The 22,267-nt window shown below is 40.6% G+C and overlaps 1 protein-coding gene across 5 annotated transcripts in view; it reads right to left on the reverse strand.

The window, feature by feature from the left end:
- Positions 1-21,684, reverse strand: part of prkar1b (protein kinase, cAMP-dependent, regulatory, type I, beta) — a 66,387-nt gene extending 44,703 nt beyond the window's left edge. Inside the window, exons 1-4 of one of the 5 annotated variants that reach the window (XM_004559363.5) lie at positions 21,515-21,684; positions 19,596-19,783; positions 4,574-4,744; positions 1,537-1,628 (exon numbers count right to left, since the gene is read on the reverse strand). In XM_004559363.5, coding sequence (XP_004559420.1) covers positions 1,537-1,628; positions 4,574-4,744; positions 19,596-19,769 — 437 coding nt within the window. In that variant the 5' untranslated portion in view covers positions 19,770-19,783; positions 21,515-21,684. Of the gene's footprint in view, positions 1-1,536; positions 1,629-4,573; positions 4,745-7,016; positions 7,364-18,353; positions 18,417-19,595; positions 19,883-20,890; positions 21,036-21,514 lie in introns of those variants that run through there. The other 4 variants (XM_076883196.1, XM_076883198.1, XM_076883199.1 and 1 more) reach the window with 4 other exon arrangements.
- Between the last annotated feature and the right edge of the window lie 583 nt (positions 21,685-22,267).

Genomic DNA, 22,267 nt, shown 5'->3' on the forward strand with positions numbered 1-22,267 from the left:
TAACTTGATTTTATGCTTTGATGCCTGTTTGTAAAGGAATGTACAGTCGTCTGGTAGATGACTGAGGATTTTATGGCAAACCTTGCCAATGAGAACTTGTAGTGTACTCTAAAGTGACCAAGTCATGTGTGCAGGCCTTCTGCTTGCTTTGCGCAGCGTTTCATTAATGCTGCAAGACCACATTGGGCATAGATCAACACATTTCTGTCAGCGGCACTCCAGGCACAACAACCGCAATGCAACTGCAATGCGACCAAGCCACCAGCCAGTGGTCCAGCATCATTAGCTGTAAGTGAAGAGTGAGGAAGAGCAGAATTGAGGAATGGACAGTGTAAAAGCAACTAGGATAGAAAGTTAGGGGCAGACAAAACCAGCTAACTGCCATGTCCTTGCAAAATCTAGCAAATCCAACAAGGTTTTCACTCGCCGAGACACTGCTGCACATTCACCCACAAATCCCACAACAACAAATTCCTGTGTGCACACCATTAATGGTTTAAGCTTGCTGTGTATATTGAGACAGCAAACATGACAGCCAGTCAAATAAATTCTGCATCATGCATGGTTTCATGGGCTGATGACAATGCCATTACATTGCTTTGCATGGGAAGAGACTGTAAGTATATTAAAACCTGATGGGTATGGTCTGCTGCCAGATATTTCTTTTCTGTTGTAACTTTAATCTGCCACATCAGCCACCCATGGGCATGGTTTTTCAAACTGTCCACTTCCATCACATGTTGCGCCCGCCTAGAGGCTCCTTCAGAGTCACTGACATGCAATCAGAGGTCTGTGTGCCTGTGCCAAGGCAGCACGGTAAATTGTCAGCTGACGAAAGAGTGGAAAAACTGTGTTTTGGGTTTGGCCTGTGCTCTCTGTAGCCAACAGGAAAGCTTCGGTGTTTCCTCTTCATGGGACATAATGGATTCTCCCCGCCAATGAAACACTATTCCTCCTGGCGAGTCTGCCCGCCGGCCACCTGAAACCCTTTCCCACAACACCCCGTCCCCTGTCTGAGCCAAACCCAGCCCATGAACTGCAGATATGGGACAGATGGAAGGATGGTGAAAGGGCGTCTGAAGAGAGGGGGAATGTGAAATAACACTGAGTAGGAGCAGATGGTAAAAAAATAAAATGGGGGGAGACAGAAGAAAACTGGCATCTTTCTTTTTCTTTAAGACAACTATGGAGAATCGTTGATTACTGAGCACTGTGTCTGTGCAACTCCACCCATATACGCAACATGATACGGATACTCACATCGCTTACCATGGCAACCGACAACACAATGAAACACATCCAGTCGCCCCTTACCCACACATAACGGCACCCCCTTCTCTTCCACATCTGTCCATGTTCCGCTGTTTAGGTAATGAGATGCTGACAACACTGGCACATAGTGGCCACAAGGGCATAAGACCCGACTGAAACAATGGCCTCTTTATGATTTTATCAGCCTAAAAACAAGCATTCAGACCTCAAACACACATCTGGGTCGCTGGAATCACATGTTGGGCAAACGGAAAGATTTTGTACCTTCTCTCATTGTCATCCAGGTGAGCGAAGAGGACATTCTTGGAGATGGCCTTGGCCAAGGCAGTCATGGTCTTGTAGTCTTTTGGAATCACCTGTGAAGGCAAAAGAAAGAGGCAGCACATGAATGTGTGCTTTAACAACACCATGCAGGTGGACACATGAAACAAACCAGCACAAACAAAAAGCAGAACCCACTTCAAAAGCTCAGTAAATTAAGTAATTAAAGACCAGAGTGCTGGCAAACTCTGAAAGGAATATCCCACACGTGCATCTGTATATTTTTGGGGAAGCCCATCTGTTCAAGGATTGCACTCAAAATGTCACACAGGCCTTAAAAATTCACCAAAGCCCTGAACTCATTCATAAAACATGCATTTTCATGTCCCAGACTCTGTGGTGTGTGTGTTCACAAAAAAATGGAATGGTAAAGTCTGGAGCCACAACAAAGCAGCTGGAGAGAGAAGTCCGTCTGTATAGCTCTCTTCTAGGATGTCCTAATGCTCATTTAACTGTAGAGCACAAATGGCAAAAAGTAAAACAAAAAGACGTTTTTTTCTTATATAAATATGAGGGAGTGATATGTGTGTGTGTGTGTGTGTGTGTCCCTCTTGTCGTGGGAGAGAGGAGGGGGTAAGCTGTAATTAAGTTAATGCAACAGATGTCTCCACATGAAGACAGCCGCACTGTGCTGTTCACAATATGCACACAAATACGCACAGAACCACATCACACACAAACTAAAAAGTACCCAAATTTTAGAACTAGAACTGGCTACTTAGTGGGCAGAAAGAGAAACAGGCTGGTCAGGCCTGGAAAATGCAGTTGGAAGTGGACACCGATTTTAGGTCAGCCTCCGATCCATCTCTAGCTCTGTCACCCAGAAGATCATCCAGTGTCGCTCCATACAGCCTGTTACCAGTCGGCTGGATGCATTTGCACTCCAAAAGCTTAACTGGCTTAACATTTTGAATGTAATGGAAAGAAATTATCATTCAGTCCAAGCAAACAATTTAGGTAAAGGCAGATAGAAAAAGATGGATCTCTGGTGTTCAGTCATTTACACCTGCAAGCAATTATCTGCTGCAAACACAAAAACACTTTCCACCTTCAGGGCAGTTTTTTTTTTTTTAAACAAAATCAACATGCACTGTGATGTTAGCGGTGAAACACGCAATTCAATTCTCATAACACAATCTCCAGGCCAAGTTGGCAGACCTTATAATTTGTTAAGAATGATATCACACAAAAACAATTTTAATCAGATGAGCACAGTTCGCTAACTGACATTGTCAAATAAATCACCTGTTACTTTTTACACTGGAATACTGATAGAAATATTTATGTAGAATTTGTAAGCGTGTATTACAGGCTTTGAGTCTGTGTGTGTTTGGTGTTGTGTGTATGGCACCTTACTGCACATAAATGGCCAGAAATACAGAAGAAGAAATACACAAAAAATCACTTTTCTCTGGTTGATTTGTTGTGTTAGGCTAAGTTGTAACAGCACAAAGTCTTTTTTTTTGTTTAGTTTTTTTGTACATGCTACTGATGCGGATTTGACGTGACGTGGATGTGTAAAGAAAACGAGGCTGGAGATGCAGGCAGGCTTTTTGCCATCACACATGTCTGTAGAGTCTGGTATAGACCTCAGAGCCATGTGTGGGTGTTTGCACACACCTGATACACACATACACACAAACACACACACTGCATGCTCCATTGGGCATGCGATTACAGTGTGGTGATGGGGGCTCGTGCCGTTATGTCATTACCCAGCAATTATTGGCGTGTCAAGTTAATTACAACTGAAAAAGCATGGTAATGTTACACCACTTAAAGTGTGTGTGTGTGTGTGTGTGTGTGTGTGTGTGTGTGTGTGTGTGTGTGTGTGTGTGTGTGTGTGTGTGTGTGTAACGGTGTGTGTGTAACGGTGTGTGTGTGTGTGTCTGTGTATAACAGTGTGTGTCTGTTTGTAATGGTGAGTTACAGTTTCTGGCACAAGAGCATCCCTTCTTCCAGCTTCAATAAATTATGGAGGAATGGATACACGGCAGTTTGTAAGAAGACTGATAACTTGAACTCTTGTTGTCCACAAAGAGAAAACAACTACTGAACTTTCTCTTCCTCTTTACCTGTTAACCACACTGTGTTAACCAGTGATACAAAGTAAATCTAAGTATGAATCAAGTCTATTTTCTGCATAATCTGTGTACAAAGATATGTGCATATTCATATGCGAACAAGACCTTTGAAATTGGAAGCTTTCTGGTTCCCACCCACTTCCACTCTCAGTTATATTGACCAGTCGTGCATGAGCAAGTTTTGATTGCACGCAGATGAACAGTCCATGTGGAGAGAGAAAAATTCAGTAGTGGTGAAATGTGATCCCAAAACCATCAGCCATCATGTGAAGAAGATTTTGACTTTTAGATTTATTAGGATTCACAAAAAAATGAAAAATAAGAATCTTGTCCCAGAAATCCACCTGCTACATTAACCCAGATTTCCGTATGAATGTTAATATACTTAAGGTGCTATTAAGTCTGGGTACTCAGCATCTGTACTGACATAGATGACTCACACGCTTGAGTATTTTGCTGCAAATAAATTAACTCCAAGTCTCTTCACTAATGTTTGTAAAATTGCACCGTTTAGCCTCTTTCACACTGGTGAAATGTTCTATTTCTTGGTGGGTGTTAAATGAATGAAAATAAACAACTTCAATGTTATTGATTACACTAGTGTGTATTAAAAAATAATAAACCCCACCTAACCTTCTGACTGAACGGTATTCATTGTTCATTTGTTTTTACTCTATCATAGCATCATAGTTTAATGTGATGTTTTGCTTAGAAAACAGAAAAACTAGACAGATTTAAGTAAACTGGTTGTATTCTACATACAAACCTACATACCTGCTGCCAACTGTGTGCAAACCTGTTAATGACTTTGTATAAAAGTGCACACAGCTTCTTTATGCGTTAGATGTTTGTCTCTGCAGTCAGATGTTAATGTATGTATCCGTCATAAGGCTGACCTTGCGCACATAGCTGACAGCGTCCTCCTCGGTGTAAACCTCGGCACTGACACCGCCCCTGCGGCGACGGGCCTTGACAACAGGGTTGGGTGGTGGGGGAGAAACTTCATCGTCATGCGAGTCTGACTGGCTGTTAGATTTCTGGCGTGCCATGATCTGCTTGCATTCTTCCTGCAAAAAGCAAAGAGAAAAGATTTTTTGAGCTGCAAGCAAAAAGAGAGGGAGATGGACAAGGCTATTTAAATATTTTTTTTAGAAAATGCTGGTATTTCAAAAAGGAGTACCCAAGACAAATTCTTTAATGTGTAACAAAATGTGCATAGGAACACAGCAAATACTATTACTAGTGCCAAAAGACTACAGTAACTTCAAGCAAGACAAACAAGATCATCTTAAAGCATTTGTTATTCTTTTCAAAACAATCACATGAGCGAGAGCTGACAAACCACCATTTTAACAAAACATCATGTGGAATTTTAGGTCAGACACTGTAAGAGAATAAACATCAGTGTCCTACTCCTGGCTGCCATGGTATGATGAAAGGGATCACATATTAATATTGGCAGAACTGACCATGCAGCACGAAGAAGGCTCAACCAGGTACTGTCCTCCTTTCAGATAATGAACAACAAGGAATAGAGACATCAAAGGGGGACACAGGATGCCTCTGGCTGGCTGTTCTTTTAACTGCTGAACACTCTGCAGGTGATGAATTATTGATTGCAAACTTGACTAACACGTTAGCATAAGTACACAATCAAACCACTGAACGCTTGTTAGTATGTGAGACTGCTTTGAGACGAGGGAAATGGGAAAACAGTTTGTGCAAAGGTAGCAAAAATCCACTGCTTTGTTCGTTCCTGCACAGACACTGACAATGGCTGGTGTGAATCTGTGGATTTTCATGCATTAATGCACTTAGTAGCACAGTAAGAACTGAGCTGACAGCAGTATTATTCACCACCCATGTTTTGGTGCAGTAACAATATCTATGACACGTTTTCTTATATATATATATATATATATATATATATATATATATATATATATATATATATATACACACACACATACATACACTTGGGGCTTTCTTCTGTTTGCTAGTTCAGTGCATTGCCACTGTGCAGTCGGAAATAAACAAGAGCGTCGGTGGTCTCTCTTCCAAGCCTATTTGTAACTGTGTTGAGCAAAACATGACCTGATTCAATCACCCAACAAAAATGAAAATTTAAAGTGACATTTGATTTAATCTTTTGCTTTTCAAGGACTTCAGAAAAAATAGAGTTTTGCACTTTTCACTTTAGTGCACTGTAATATGCATTTTTGACTATTATCTGATGTTTAACAGATGAAATGATTGCTGCAAATCTGAAGACAGGTAAGAAGAAAAAAGACCTGGAAGTAAGCTAGGAGTAAGAAGGTTAGTGAATGCAGGGAGCAGAAATTTCCTGACAATTCACTGTAGTCAAAAACCGACAAGGGGAGAGAGGACAAGAGACAACTTGCAGCAGAGAGACAGAAAATGCCACAGAAAGGGATGGAGAGCATAGGTAATGGTGAAAAACTGTCATATTAGCTGAAAACGGAGACTCAAACCTGTCAAATCACAAGTCAGCACTTCTCTGTACATACTTCCTAAACTATTTCAATAATTACAACAGCACAATATCATGAAATCTGGAACGGCAACACATCCACAATACAATTTTAGAAAACACTAGCTAGTTAAACAGTTGTTTTCAAGGTTATTCATTAGCTCAGACTTTGACTCAGCCTTTGATGTAGTGTACTTTCATCTAACATCCCCCAATTCGACTCCCCCTTCTGCCTGACTCCATTACCCTCTTACTCGTATTAATGTTTTGCTCACTTTCACAAAACAGTACGATGATGCAAATCTCATGCCAACACGTGAGTTAGAAAAGCAAGCAAAACACTCCGGTGTGCACACGCATACATGCGCTTCTTGCTTACGCAGAGTCACTGCCTGCGGGAACACAGCCAGCAGGAGGAGGAGAAGAGAAGCAGAAACAGAGAGCAGATTCAGAGCACACATACAGCCACAAACACATAAACACACACATAACCTTGCAGACACATGCACAGGCAGTCTCCGGGAGGAGAGCTTCCAAACTGAGCTTAATCAAGGTGGCGAGATCTGCAATCAGGTAACACACTGCATCCTCTACAGAGCCGAAACAAACACTTACGCACAAACGTGCTCGACAGAATCATGAACTAGCAAACACTGTTAATCTGCTGCTGTCTGTGACTAACAGCCACCTAAATGCACACACTTTCACTCAAACAATTCAGTGGGCAAGCACCTTTACCTTGCAAAAAGGTTTTTATGGAATTGCACTACTTGTTTCAGTCTCAATTAGGTACACAGATTAGCTTCAGGAGGCTAACTAGAGTTAAGTTTGTAATCAGAGATATTTACCATGGCATGGAGGGCCCCTTGGCCTGGCCGGCTATGAGTCCCGTAGCCTGTCAGAGGCACTCGGCATCAAGTCAAAGTGTGCATGGGTATCAGCACACACTGATCCCCATCTCATGCACACCTGAGACACATGCCACAATGCATCAGCATCTTGCCATTCTAGCACAGCAACTGCTGTGTGTGTCTGTCTGCATGCAAGTAAGGAGAGAATCCAAGTAGTGTGCGAGACAAAGTGATAGCGTGCAAATGACAAAATGTCTGCAATCCCCGCGACACAGCAGCCAAAAAACAAGTCTATTGATGAAAACACTTATCACAGCAAAAAGCTTCTCTCTTCACTGGTCCTGCGCAACTCTCTGTCTCTGCTTTCCTCTTTCTCTCTCCCTCTCTCGCTCGCTTTTGCTCTCTCTCGCACGCACAATCAGGTGGCGCAATGAGCGGTCTCCTCTTGCTATACTCCGTCACTATGACAACTGGGTACTGCGAGCATCCTGAATAGTTGGTGAGTCTGAGCAGGAAGGAACGGTGGCTCACACACCTTTGTACACACCAGTTCTGACGCCTTCTCGCTTTCGCTCACTCGCTTGCACATCTATGGTGAATCAGATCACACAAGGGAAAACGTGACACTCTTCAAGATGGACTTCTGCTCTGACCAAATGGTGTGCTTGAGTTTTTCACCAATGAATGGATTCAAACATTCCCACAGGGATGCATAATCATCCCATACAATCCCTATGTGTGCAAGTGTTCTGCAGTTGTACTGCTTTGTTTTTCAATCTTTGCCCACGTGCTTTTAGGTCAGAGGGTCACTAATCAAGTGAGGACTTTGTGTCTGGCTCCAACAAGTCTTTGTATTGTTGTGATTCCAGTGCTCCATTAAAAGGGTGCAAGAAACACATTTAGTATGACTTTTGAAGTCTACTTTTGCTGCCTACACAGCAAGTTTCATTAGTTCATTGCGAGCTAAAAGCATTTGCAAGAGACAAATGTTGAGCCCTTCTCTAGCAACACGCAAGCTAAACAGCTAAAGTACTCTACGCAGGGCTATGTACAGCAGCAAAACAAAACACATCTTCAGTATATTTTTCTTTTCGATCTAGGATAGTAATCCATTTGTCATTCAAAAAGCAAACCAATACATGATTAATATCCTGCATTCAGATCTGCTAATTTTATTCACCAATAAATAGCATTTTCTACTCTAGATTTTGTGCTATTGCCCTATATCAGACTCACACTCCCTCCTTTTCTCCTCTGCTCTGCCTGCGTCATCATCAGCGGATGTTTGCCAGAGAGATAGGACGGGGCAGTGAGAGGAGACGGAGGACACAGGCGTAAGCAGGACACAAAAGCTCTTTATAAAGTGGGCTTTCCATTAGTGAGTGTGGGTCAGAGATTAAAGAATGAAGCCACAGACAAAAGATGACACAAATCCAATCCCACACATGCACACACGCACGCACGCACACACACACACACACACGCAAACACGTCCCATGTAAACTCCCTATCATTATTAAAGCCATCATCAATTCCAATTCAAACTAATTTGCAGATGATGACTCATTTAAACGTAGTTCAAACTGCTTTGTTTATTCCCTGAACCAATCTGCACCAAGTATACATGAAAAAAATATGACTAACCCTGATTTGAAGTGCTCTGACTAACCAGTAATTAATCACACATCCGGGAGACCACCCATCATGCTTCTTGCAAAAACTGCACAAACACTATTAGTTAGAGAAAAAGAGACATGGCAATTACCTTAGCCACCTTTGGTCCGATATCAGACAGCTTTACTCGCCACTGCTGGGACTGAAAACATGCGAGTGAACCAAAAACAGCAAAGTGCCGCACACACAGACACACACAGACACACACAGGTAATGAAGCATGCAGAGCTGATCCACCAGCGGAGCTAACAGTCTACTCATCACTGTGTTCACACCATTACAACAGTACAATAGGCAGAAAGTTCACTGCTGTATTAGGTGTGCAAATGCAATGAAAAGATGTTTACTCGATTTATCATTGCAGCGCACACACAAACTTGTCTCGCTGTCTAAACGGTAACTCTTCATTGTCTATATTCATTCTCTAATCTTAACCCTAAAAATCTACCCATCATCCTGAACTGACAGGTATTTTGACTTCAGCCCTAAAACTAAATCTAAACTCTAAAGCAAAACTGCTAGATTAGCAGCATTGTGCTTATACACTGAAATAATTTCTATAAATGTCTTGATGCATTCTCAATCATCCAGGAAAGTAAATCTCCAAAAGTTGTTTCTGTTCATCTGGACGTAGCATTTTGTGGGAGAAATATTTCGTCACTCATCCAGGTGACTTCTTCAGTCTCAGCTGACTGCAGGTTTTCCCAATCTTATAAACAGTACATTTGCGTAATGACTGAAACCAGTCCAGTGAAGGAACAATGGGCTGGGAGGTCAGTTCCGTAATGTTAATTATGCAAATTCTCATGACCATTGATCAACAACCACTGACTAAAACCCACTGATCAATGGCCATGAGTACCATTCACAGAGAGTTGGGGAATGGCTGCAATCACAGCATTGTAAGATAGTGAAAGATGTACCCTTAGGCCCCCTCCTCGATTCAGAGATGGTCTTTCCCTTTTCAGTTAAATGAGCTCCTTGACTCCGCGCTCAAACCAGCGTTCCTCCCTGTCCAAGATGTGTACATCCTCATCCTTGAAAGAGTGTCCACTGGCCTGTAGGTGTAAATAGACTGCAGAGTCCTGGCCTGACGAGGTAGCTCTTCTGTGTCGTGCCATCTGCTTCGCCAGAGGTTGTTTGGTTTCCCCGATGTATAAATCCTGGCAATCCTCCTGGCACTTAACAGCGTACACTATGTTACTCTGTTTGTGTCGGGGGACCTGATCCTTGGAGTGGACCAAGCCACAGAAACCCGGTGTTTAGAAAAAATGTGTCTCAACTGCTCCGATACTCCTGACACATATGGGATCACTACAGGTTTTCGCTTAGGCAGCGGTTGTCCTTCTCTCCTGGATCGGCTGGAGCTTTCTTTAGGTGCCTTTCCAGCTTTGACAAAAGTCGAGCTGGGATAACCAAATTTACTCAGGGCCTTCTTGATGTGCTGTTCTTCTTCCTCCCTGGCCACTGTGTCTGCGGGGATGGTGTTCGCTCTGTGTTGTAGCGTCCTGATGACACCCAGTTTGTGCTCCAGTGGATGATGAGAGTCAAACTTTTCATATCCTCCCTGGTGAATTTGATGTGTCGGTCCACTGAGTTAATGTGATCCGTGAATTGTGGTACGTCCTGAGATTTGATTTTCACCCAGGTGTCATCCACATATCTGAACCAATGGCTTGGTGGTGTTCCAGGGTAGGATGGCAAAGCCCTCTTTTCCACTTCTTCCATATACAAATTGGCCACGATGGGTGAAACTGGGGAGCCCATGGCACACCCATGTTTCTGCCTGTAGAACTGACCCTTGTATGTGAAGTAGGTGGAATGAAGACACAGTTCCAAAAGCAAACACACTTGGTCGATGCTGAGATTGGTCCTGTTGCTGAGGTTGGTGTCATCCTGTAATCTCTTACGAACTACCTCCAACGCTTCCATGACTGGAATGCAAGTGAAGAGAGATGTAACGTCGTACGAGACCATGGTTTCATCTGTCTCCATAATGACATCTCTCACCTTCTCAACAAAATCCAGGGTGTTCTGGATGTGGTGTTCAGAGCTGCCCACCACCAGGTTGAGGATCGAAGCCAGAAACTTGGAGATGTTATAGGTGACAGAGTTGATCATGCAGACAATCAGTCTTAAAGGTGCACCTTGTTTATGTATTTTCGGTAAACCATACAAACTTGGTGTAGACTCCCCTGGGTATAGCCTGTGGTATAAGGTCCGGTCAATAGCCTTGTCTTGTTCTAACTGCTTCAGATAGTCTATCACCCTCTTCCTGTAGCCACTTCCTGGATCTCGTTTCAGGGGCTCATAAGTATTTTCATCACTGAGTAGTGACAAAATTTTCTCATGATATTCTTTCTGGTTTAGCAATACTGTGCACCTACCCTTGTCTGCCTTCCAGCAGACAAGGGTAGGTGCACATTCCTATAAATGTTTCTACTGATTCTACTGATATCTACTGATTCTTCCTGGATTTTTTCAGACAAAGACACCCAACAGTGAAAGAGTCATTACACCTTTTTTTTTTTCAGCACTGCATGCACATCTAAGCCCCAGTATGTTAGCACCGTCAGCTTATACTACACTTAGTATTTTAGACTGAACTATGCAGCTTAAGTCCAAATTAAAAACTGGATCTTTTGCAGCTAAAACTCCAGTCAATTGACAAAAAATTGAGATACATATATTTTTGATTGAATTTAATTGACTTTCTTTGGGGGAAAAAACAATATCCTGAGTAATGATAGCCATTTTTAGTGATAGCAAAGAAATGACTGCTTCACAAGTCATATTTCTAAATGTAACATTGACTAACTACTGAAATAAGCATGTAAGCCTTGTGAAAATAACGTCTTTCACAGAAAGAGGAAAAGTGGTAGAGGAAAAGTGAAGGTGAAAGGCCAGTAAAAGAAGACAAAGAAGGACCATCATAAAGTGAGGGCTGGGGGTCCGACTTACCTGTCAGGGACCAGGGTGAGGTAGATAGGAGGAGGTTTAAGTCCAGGTGAGTGCACGAAAGCTAGACTGATCTGACAGAGTACCCTCCATTTAACATAGTGGTGACAAATGAACACAGAAGCTGGAGGTACTAATTACGCCTATGATGGAAAACTTTAGAACTTCTTGACACACATGGCACATAGTATTGTTTGTGATGCTGAAATGGATTGAACTTTCTAGGCTGGTTGAACTTTGTATCCATCCAATATCAAGTGAATACAGGAACAGTATCGCCAATATTAATACTCTACTTTTACTTTCCATAAAACTAGTTAACACAAAAAAAACACAACTTTTAGATTTTTAGGTATTTTGAAACTGGGCTTTTGCGCTAGTATAGATCTGGTATCAATCAAATATCAGTGTTGGTATTGGTATTATCAATACTTAGTTTGATCCACCCACTTCTAGTGCAATCAAACTTAATTACACAAATGGAGACTGATCTTAAAAAGAATATAATGACGGCAGGGGCAAAGTAAAAGAAACAAAAAGGAAAGCAGATGATAGGGTAGATGATCCAAAGCTACTCATAATACTCCTCTAAATGTTTTCAGCAGACTCAACAAACAGTCAAACCCTTCTGACGAATTGTCAATCAGAGCCCTTCGAAGGGACTGGTGGAGTTGTTATGATAGGTTCTGGTGACAGCTGAATAGCCAACAGCACTGAAAGCCTTCTCATTTTACATAGGAAGGGGAGACAGCAACTGATTGACTGATCCAATGACAGAGAGTGAGGAACTCTCTCTCATAATGCAAACGGAAGGAGATGTGGCACGTTTGTTTTACTTGACATATGACGACGACGCAATGAAAAATCATCGCAACACTAGCCCCTTTGCAAAGAGATACAAATATCACATTACTTCTCAATCCAGAATCAGCTTCTGTTGCTAAAAGAAAAGATTTTTGTTTTAATGCATGTTTCAAAGCTTATATTAACACAGCCAAAAACAGCTCAAATCAAAAACACATAAATTTAATGCCTAAAAGGCCTGTGTTTAATTTACATTTACAAGTTAGAAGCCCTAAGATCCAAAGAAACAATTACGCCTGGAGGCTAGTTAAAACTGAATGAATCAGATCTCCTACTGTTGAACAAACACTAACATCACGATATGCAGTCCAAGCTGCAAGAGAGAGCTTGTCAGACGTGTGAAGAGAGATTCACTGGGAAGGACGACCACAATCATGATCTAACCAGGAGGGAACTCAAGAAAGGAAGGGATGAAGTTAGCTGGTTAGCTGCAACTACACTTTTAAAATAGGGGCAAGTTGTCCACGCTTAGATCAAACATGGATGATGTTGTTCTCTCATTGCGATGAGATTAAAAAACAAAAGTTAATTTAATTAATAAATATAGTGGGTTAATATACCTAAATTTATTGTTATTTCAATGAGTCATCTGCAGGGTTACCAAGAGTAGATGTCTGATGATACAAGACAGAAGAAAAGTAGAAAAAAAATCAAATAATGAGGGGCAACAGGGACAGGAGAACCCTTTAAAACGACAGTGTGCGACAAACATATTTGTCACATTTAAATTTTTCAGATTATTAAACAAATTTTAATATTACACAGAGATAAGGCGAATGAATACAAAACACTATTTTAAAATCAGTGTTTATTTCATTAAGGGGGAAAAAAAAGGTATCCAAACCTACCCAGCCCTAACTGATTGTGCCACCCTTGGCAGCAAGAACTGCACTCAAGTATTTAACAATAACTGGTAATTAATGTGTCACATCACTGTGGAGGAATTTTGAGCCCGCTATTCTGCTGCAAAAACTTGACTAGAACACTTTGTTTTTTCTGAGCTGTTAAAAGATGGACTTGCTGGGGTGTTTCTGATCATTTTCCTGCAGAGTGTGCTTGAGCTTCAGGGCATGAACTGATGTCCAAACATTCTTCTTCTGGATTTTCTGGTAGAGGGCAGAATTCGTAGGTTTTCATAGCTTTTATCCCTTAATAAGCTTTTTATCCCATCATTTAAAAACTGTATTTTGTATTAACTTGTGTTATCTTTGTCTAATGTTAAAATTTGTTTACTGATCTGAAACGTAAGTCTGAAAAATATGCCAAAAATAATGAACCAGGAGGTCAAATACTTTTTCGTAGAAATGCATGATGAGTCATTCTGACAACAAGATTTACCACAAAAACAACAACAAAGAGGTAAACATAATCAGACAGAAGCTGAGACAAGTTATGAGTCAGATCACTCAAAAAAAAAAAGAAAAAATAGCATTGGTATGTAGTGTGGAGTTTGTCAACTATTTTTCCTATTTCAAAATAAATGTGATGAATGTTCAAATTGCTCAGAATAACCCAAAAGTCTTCAATAACAGCAGCTGGGCATATCTAACCATACCCAAACAAGATATTAATGGAAAGATTCCACAAATGTTCTGCAATTAACAGGCACTGCAATGAACAAATATATAATAACAATAAAAATGAACCACAACAAGGAAACTGCTATAAGATGTGAAAATAAGAGTTAACAGAACAGTGCTAAGGCATGAGTGATTGCCAGACATACAGATGGAGTCGAGGAGTCACGGCTGGCGTTGTGCTGAACATTTAGTTGCCAGCACAGGTGGCATGTTATGTAAAGATCAAAGCACTGACTTCTACATGGCTGCAGCAAGAACTGCACAAGTATGAGTGAGACACAACCTAAGTCATCAAATATGTTCTCATGGAAAGTAAAGGAGAAAGAGTGAAGCTATCCAGGTGTTCCATATTGGATGTTTGTTAAACAAAACCAGCAACAGCAGTTGCACCAAAAATGCCAAAAAACAAAAAAACACTATTAAGCTAAGTGAAGATGCAACATAACAAATTCAATAAAACATCTGTGCTTCCAGCTGCCCGTTTCATTCTAAGTGATAAATTCACACTAACACATTATCTCCTGGCACTATTATAAAGTGCTGCTTTCAGACAGACCTGCAACCTGGGAGACTCATGAGATTTCTAGGTTAGTCCAGCATTCATTTAACCATCTAAAATAGACTTCTCTATGGGTTCTCAAAGGACAATCAGCCCATTGTATTAGAAAGTAATTATTTTTAATCACTGTTTGGGAGCCCTAATGTCAAAAGACTGGTAATCTTATAATAGCTTTCTGTGTTAACAAGAAACAACTCTAACCTATTTCTGTTAAATAACAGGGGGGGGAAATGTCAGCTAACGTGGCATGGAAATAATCTTTTGTCTTTTTGTACTATGTGCCAAAATTAAGCTCATTTCTCTCCAATTACACACTAAGCTGATCTCATAGAGATGGCAGATGAGAACACCATCCAAAGCTACTATTGTAGAGATCAAAGGCATCATTACCATACATAAATAGACAGGATGAAAGGGAGAGAGATGGCTGTTATTTCCACATTCACAATGTCAGCTGTGAACAAAAGATGTGTTATTACCTCAAAACAAAAGTCAGAAACAAACTTGTCAGACTAATGATTTTGTGTGATTCTCAAAGAAAGAAAGAAAGAAAGAAAGAAAGAAAGAAAGAAAGAAAGAAAGAAAGAAAGAAAGAAAGAAAGAAAGAAAGAAAGAAAGAAAGAAAGAAAGAAAGAAAGAAAGAAAGCAACACCAAAGAAGAAGAGAGGAGAGTAGATAACAGAGAAAAGATTTTCCAGATAAGATTGCTGTGCTGTATGAAACTGATCCTCTGCAGATATGAGGTTAGGTCTGACGAGGTCTGGAAAAAGAGGAGAATGAATACCCCAGTGATCTAATTGGCACAGAGACAAGAAGAAAAAAAAAGTGGACACATTAGAGGACAAAGGGGATAAACTTGTGAATAAAAGAGCTTATTGAACACAGGATCGACTACAGTCCTTCTCTCCACTATTGTTGCCTAGGTTACCGCCTCTAGTGGGCGAGCAGTGCTGACAAACTGGTGGTGAGAGAAGACAAAGAAACACGCAATCAGGGAGGCTGAAATATACCAAAAGATGGCATGGCAAGGTTGTTTTTTTTCTATTATCTGTAGCAAAAGCATTCGGCTCTAAAAGGCTGCCTGATCAGGGACCAGACACTGCAGGTGGTGAAAAATATTTCAATTTCTGTATTTGTTTAGCTTTTAAAATATTCTACCTCTGTTTGTGGCCTTCTGCTGTGAAAAATGTCCACTTTGAAACATGAAGATGAATATTTTTTAGCAAACATAGAAAGGCAGCCCTAAATTCCGATTAAATGGATATGGCTTGTTGAATGAAATACTGTCCTCAAAGTTACAGTGAGCAAGAAGAAAAGAAACACAATAAGCCTCTCAGATAACTGGGTCACCAAAACATGGCCTGTTTCAGTTCCACAAATGACTGACCTCACAGCACAAGCACAGATTTGGATGGCTTGACTGGAACCATGTTGGGCAACTGTCGGCGAAAGAGGACTGCAAGTCTGCAGTTTTTTTTGTTTATTCGAACCACTTGTTTACACCGAGTGATTTCACAGACCAACATTCAACAACATAACAATTCAACTACTGCAGCTAGAGCAATAAAATATATGCTTGTTACCGTACAAAGATGCTTTTTTGACCTTGCACACAGTTACACAATGATAACCAATGATCACAGGGCCATGTCCTTGTAATTGCCACACAGGAACCTCACAAACACAATCTAAAATTTAAAGTTCACATTGACAGAAAACATTTATGTAAAAGACATGTAAAAATCACTGGTATCTTCTTGATTTTGAGGCACTTTTCCTTTTTCCTCAAAAAATTAAACCGTCTGTCATGTAAAGAGAAATTAAATATTGTTTTTTTTGTTTTACAATCATTTGAACAGTCAGGCTATTGTGCTTTTAATTATAATATCGGATGTTTGCTGCAGAAAACACTTGGTCTGCAGTGGGGAGGACTGAACAGTGGGAAATTTCTACTCCCTTATATTATAATAAAAGTCCAAAGATGGTTGCAAGTTGGTCAAGTGCTGCATGTAACCCACAGCTCTGACAATACTGTTTCAACTGCGAATGCCCTCAAAGTTAAACTTTGTCGATCAAGTTTGTAATTACATGCAATCTGTTTCTGATGATAAAGCAATTACCTGTGATAAAACATCGAAAACCACATATGTTGCTGTGTGCATAGAAAGAAATTCACACTTAACAGAAATTCACATTTAACTATTACAGTTGTGCTCTGCTGCCTTCCCGTTCTACAGAAATATAACCAGATTACAACCAGCTGGCAGGCTGCTGAGTCATGTTGTACTCATTGATAAAAATGGCAACATGTTGATAGTCAGTCTGCATTTATAAATTAGATAATAATTATTTGCAAATCTTGGACCGTCCCTCTGAAGATGATAGCAGCCAACCCAAGTCAGACTGTGATTGTTTGCAGAAAGGTTGCCTCCTATCAAGCAACCTGTACAATCGCTTTGTGATCACTCAAGCAATGAGCAACCATTTACTTACCACAGGTTGCAATCAGTCCCAGAATGTATAATATAATCACCAAGCAACCACCAATTTTTCTGCTAACGCAAGGAGGTTGCTATCCTATTTTTACTTTTGGGACTCAGCACAGAGCTTGCTCAGTATTACAAGGTAGCTTTGTCAAGTTAAGTGTGCCCAGTGTTTGATGGCTTTTTGTTGAGCCAATTCGATAGTTCCCCAACTAGCATCATCTCAGGATAATTGAACAAGAAGGCTCATCTCATACACTTAATATCCCCAGAGTATTTTAATTTAATTAAGAAAACGTATTTTCATTCAAAATATTTCAATATTATGCTGTATATATTTCTTACCCACACCCCTACTTATTATAAAGACTTTTGATGGATATGTACTGCATAGTTCAATTCAATTCAATTTTATTTATATAGCGCCAAATCACAACAACAGCCGCCTCAAGGCTCCTGTCATTCACAATGACTGTATACATTTATACAGTCCTGCATGTTGCATGCATTTACTCCATCCAGCCACTTTTACAGCTTGTATTAATTATATCCTCTTTTCTATGCTCACTATTTAGGTATTACAATAATTCTCTTTCATATTTCTTTCCCTCTAAGAAGAATAGCACTTTAGATCACATACTTATTAATGATGTAAAACATGTACAAAACACTCATGTCAAATGTATCCCTATTTCTTACACACTGTGCAGTATGTCTTTTCTTAACATGATAGGTTGTTATTGTAATGGGATACACACAAGGTGATGCACAAACAGCTTGTTTCTGCTGAGCTCTATCACATTGATTTGTATTCATGCTGCCTCTCTGGCTATGCAGCATTACAGTCCCCATCAACACCAGCAGCAGCTCTAATATCAACAGTGTTCTCGTTTTGACTCTAACGCTGCTTGACCTCAACTTGCTGCTCTTTGTTCTTAAGACGCAAATACACCAACAATTTCAGGACATACAAGCTAAAGAGCCCTGCTTGACCTTGAACTTTGTCATTGTTGTTGATTCAGTCCTAAAGATTAAAACTATAGTATTAAAAGAGATTTTTAAAAAACAAAAACAAGCCAGGGTAATAACCAACTGAACACAAGACATTTTCTTGAATGTGAGGGGAAATTCTTAGTCAAGCATTTAGAATTAAGTGTAATCCAGTCATTCTTACAAAGACAGTGCAAAACACACACACACAAACACACATACATACCTACAGAAGAAAGATGGATACCTTCACCCGGACATGAGCATGGTGAGAATCACTATCAGCTCTATCTGATCTCTCTTCGCGATAACTTCTCTTGTTGGAAATGCATTTCTAAAGCAAAGCCCTCCTGAGACCACCATTAATAGCCTTCAGTCCCAAATAACACATCTTAATGAACCACTTGTAAGAGTAAAGCCCATTGTTCAAACACACAAATCCTATGATCTGCTTATGAATGAACTGCCCAAACGCACGATTCTCCGAATGATCGAAGCCAAACACCAAGAAAGTACATCCATTTAAGCTAAATGCTCCAAAATATTCCCTAGTTTGGAGAGTGCTTCATTTGCATTTGAGGTATGACACTTCAGAGAGGGTTGAAACATTTGAACTTTTTTATGTGCTTCCGTTCAGTTAATTTAACTCAACAAGCGTCTTATAAATAAAGGAAGACTTAAGGAAGCAACTTTTTTGTAAAAACATCTTACTGCTGTACTAGTGCCAGATGCATACACACACACACACACACACACACACACACACACTGAGCAGTCACGTTGCGTTTAAGCTACAGGGACTGAGCTACAAAGATTACCCCCTGTTTTAACCTGTTTTCTAGCTCTGATCTTTCATTTGTCTGTATTCAAAACAGCCAACTCTCCTCTAATCTTTTAATGGATGTGCCATCTCTTTTGTCTCCCTGCTCAGAGACAGACAGACAGACTGAGAGAGTGAGATGGGCAAATACAAAAAGTCTGCTGTCTGAGTCTGCAAGCGGGACACTGGGTGCTCCTCTTGCATTCCCTAATGGATTCTCCTATTATGAGATGGAAAATGAAAAGTCCAAGATAATAATTTGGGCACCGTCTGTTTTTAATGCTCTAACTAACTGGGATGGTACTGACGTATTCATACAGTAGTACAAACGTTGGGTGAGCAGATGTAATGTAACAAATTAGGAGGCCAAAAAAGAAGGTGTATTTTCCTCACAAACACATACAATACCAGCAAGTTACAGAAGATGTTGATTTCAAAAAGAATTCCACCTTATGTGATTCAGCTTAAGACTACTTCATTCAAACCAGCCACATTACTATCATTATTATCCACAAATAGAGTTACACTGCAGGAAAAGTGCATGTCACGTAATACAATCACAATTAACCCAAAGTCACCCCATTAAAAAAAAAAAAACAGTTTCCACACATTAGACACAGAGACTCTCAAAACTTTGTCATCACCAACCTTCTCCAGCTTTTCAAAATGCTCCCGCAGGAACTTCATAGGACGCTCAGGCTTAGCGATGCAGAGGTTCACAATGCACTCTTTGAGGATCTGCTGGATGTTGTGCTTCTGCACGAAAATTTCACAGCCCTTCAAACTTTCGTCTTCTTCCAGAGTGGAGGAGGAGGTGGCCATCTTATCTTTTATCTCTGTGGCAGTGGGAGAGAAACAGGGTGGACCATGAGAGGAGGGCAGGGAAGCCAGAGGAGGATAGCAGGGAGAACAATGTAGCGGGGGGGAGAAGAGGGCTGAGGAGAGCAGAAAAATAGAAGGAGGGGCAAAATGAGGAGTGTATAATGAGATATGACGGACACAGGGGAGAGATTTGGAGGGGGAATAGATCGTGGGAAGCAGGTGACTTAAAATTTCACCAGTTTTTTTTTATACTTCTTGCACAAAAAGGCAACCCTGCGAGCAAGGTATGACGTTTTGTGACAACAGAGGCTGTTGCCAGTTTATTCCCTTTACTAAACAAAATATAAGTATAAATAACAAAGCAAATCTATAAGTTGTAGAACTAGGTAGAATGTTTTAATTTAGAAGATTGCCCAAAATAGACAATCTGATCTTGTTATTACTGCCACTAACAATTTTCAAGTGTTTGTCCTAAAAATATACATTTGTGTTTAGAATATAAAGTTACAGATTCTAAAGATAGAGGATATTATCATCTGCTTCTAGATGGTTGAAAAGAAGTGTAACTCTTGTGTCTGTTTGTTAGAAGATCTTGATTAATCAGACCGTGCTTTATCTTAAAGACCTCATAGTACTATATCACCCCTACAGAGCAGTTTGCTGGAATAGGCCTAGGTTGCTGGGGGCTAGGGGCAATGATTCACTAAGCATTTTTTCTTCCCTCACCACTATGTGTTTATACACAACTTTGTATGTAACCATTATTATTATTATTACACTCTTCCACGGTGTTTTTTTTCCTGACTTCTTCTCCTTGCCCACAACTGGTTATAGCAGATGGCTGTCCCTCTCTGACTCCAGTTCTGCTAGAAGTTTCTCCCTGTTAAAAGGAAGTTTTTCCTTCCCACTGTCGCCCAATGTTTGATCATGGGGTGGGGGGCATATAACTGTTGGGGTTTCCTCTCTAACATTGCAGGGTCTTTACTTTGCAATATAAAGTGCTTTGAGGCAACTGTTGTTGTGATTTGGTGCTATATAAATAAAGTTCAATTGAAATCAATGTAATTGAAACCGATAAAAAAAAAAGTTAATGTAAACACATCTAACAGAACTTAACTTACTATCAATGGAGGTCCACTGGAACACGGCCTATTTTTCGTGGCGGATAAACATGACTGAACATTGAAATACTGGAAAGTAGTGCCTTTATTTGTGAAACTAAATACTTCAGCAGGTGGAGGCAATGGTAATTATATAACAACACATGACTACTAACAAATGCTAGTAGCCTATGTCTGATTGCAGATAATTGTGCAATACGTCTCAAATCAAGACAGGAAGCTGGGCAGGTGTAGCTAGCTAACAGTTAACTACCCTGAATCACTTCCTCAAAGGGAAATCACGTTAACCGTATCGTTATTTCTGCATAATAAACCAGACTCGAGCATGACTTTGAGGGTGACATCAGGCTGCAGCTTCATTCACAACAAATACACCAGCAGCGATGTCCACACGGAACAATTTTAACTGTGTAAACTGTGGCGCTTGTGATGAAACCGAACACCTGCTCGTCTGCATTCAATACACAGCTAACACAGCCAGAGTTGCTAACCTTACAATGACAACCAAACCACAACGAAGGGGGAATTACGGCGACAGCATAAAGCATCACGAGCCCGGTCTAAAACCACCCCACCGCTATTTCGTAGACACGGTTCAGTCCTTGCTCGCGCTCGTGTCCCTACCGTTATTTGTGGAGGAAAAAACACCTCGCTGGTTGGTAAGAGATTGATGAGGTGCCTTTCGTTAGCTGGGATGCTGCTGTTGCTGCCTCTGCCTCACCGCTACCTCTCGCTCGCTCTGCGTCAGTCTCGATGACGTCAATCTGTCATCTCCTCGACCGCAGCGGCGCTCTCTCGAGGCCAGCGAGCACGCGGCAGCGCATTTACAGATTAAACACCCTTAGAGGAAATAACCACACAAAAAAGAACTGTGCTGCTATTATTATTATTAGTAGTAGTAGTAGTAGTAGTATTAGTATTACTTAGAGGCGTTCATTTCCAAGTATGAACGTCTCCATCATAGTCTTTGGGGTTACACCCTCACTGCTCTGCAGCTACAGGCCTAATATCACATTTTTATGACGTATATGCATGCTTTCCCACCACATGATTAGTCCTACGGCTAAATAACACTGGATTTAAAGCCTCAGAAACCATTCTAATCTAAAACTGAGACACTAGTCTCTGTGCCCAACCCCCCAACAAATGCCACCTGGTTCTGTTATAAGTGTGTCAAAGGTTCTGCATTATGAATATTCTCATATAAAACGCCCACATTTTCTCAGACTTTTAAAAGGTCATCTCCATCATGCATTTTTGCTTGTTGTCCACCTTGTTCACCATTCTTCATTATTACTGATAATAAAATATTATCATGCCATATGATTGTCATATCATTATATGATTGTGATTATATTTTTGTGATATGATTATCCT

The sequence above is a fragment of the Maylandia zebra genome, linkage group LG4 (assembly GCF_041146795.1).
Source record: "Maylandia zebra isolate NMK-2024a linkage group LG4, Mzebra_GT3a, whole genome shotgun sequence".
Lineage (NCBI taxonomy): Eukaryota > Metazoa > Chordata > Actinopteri > Cichliformes > Cichlidae > Maylandia > Maylandia zebra.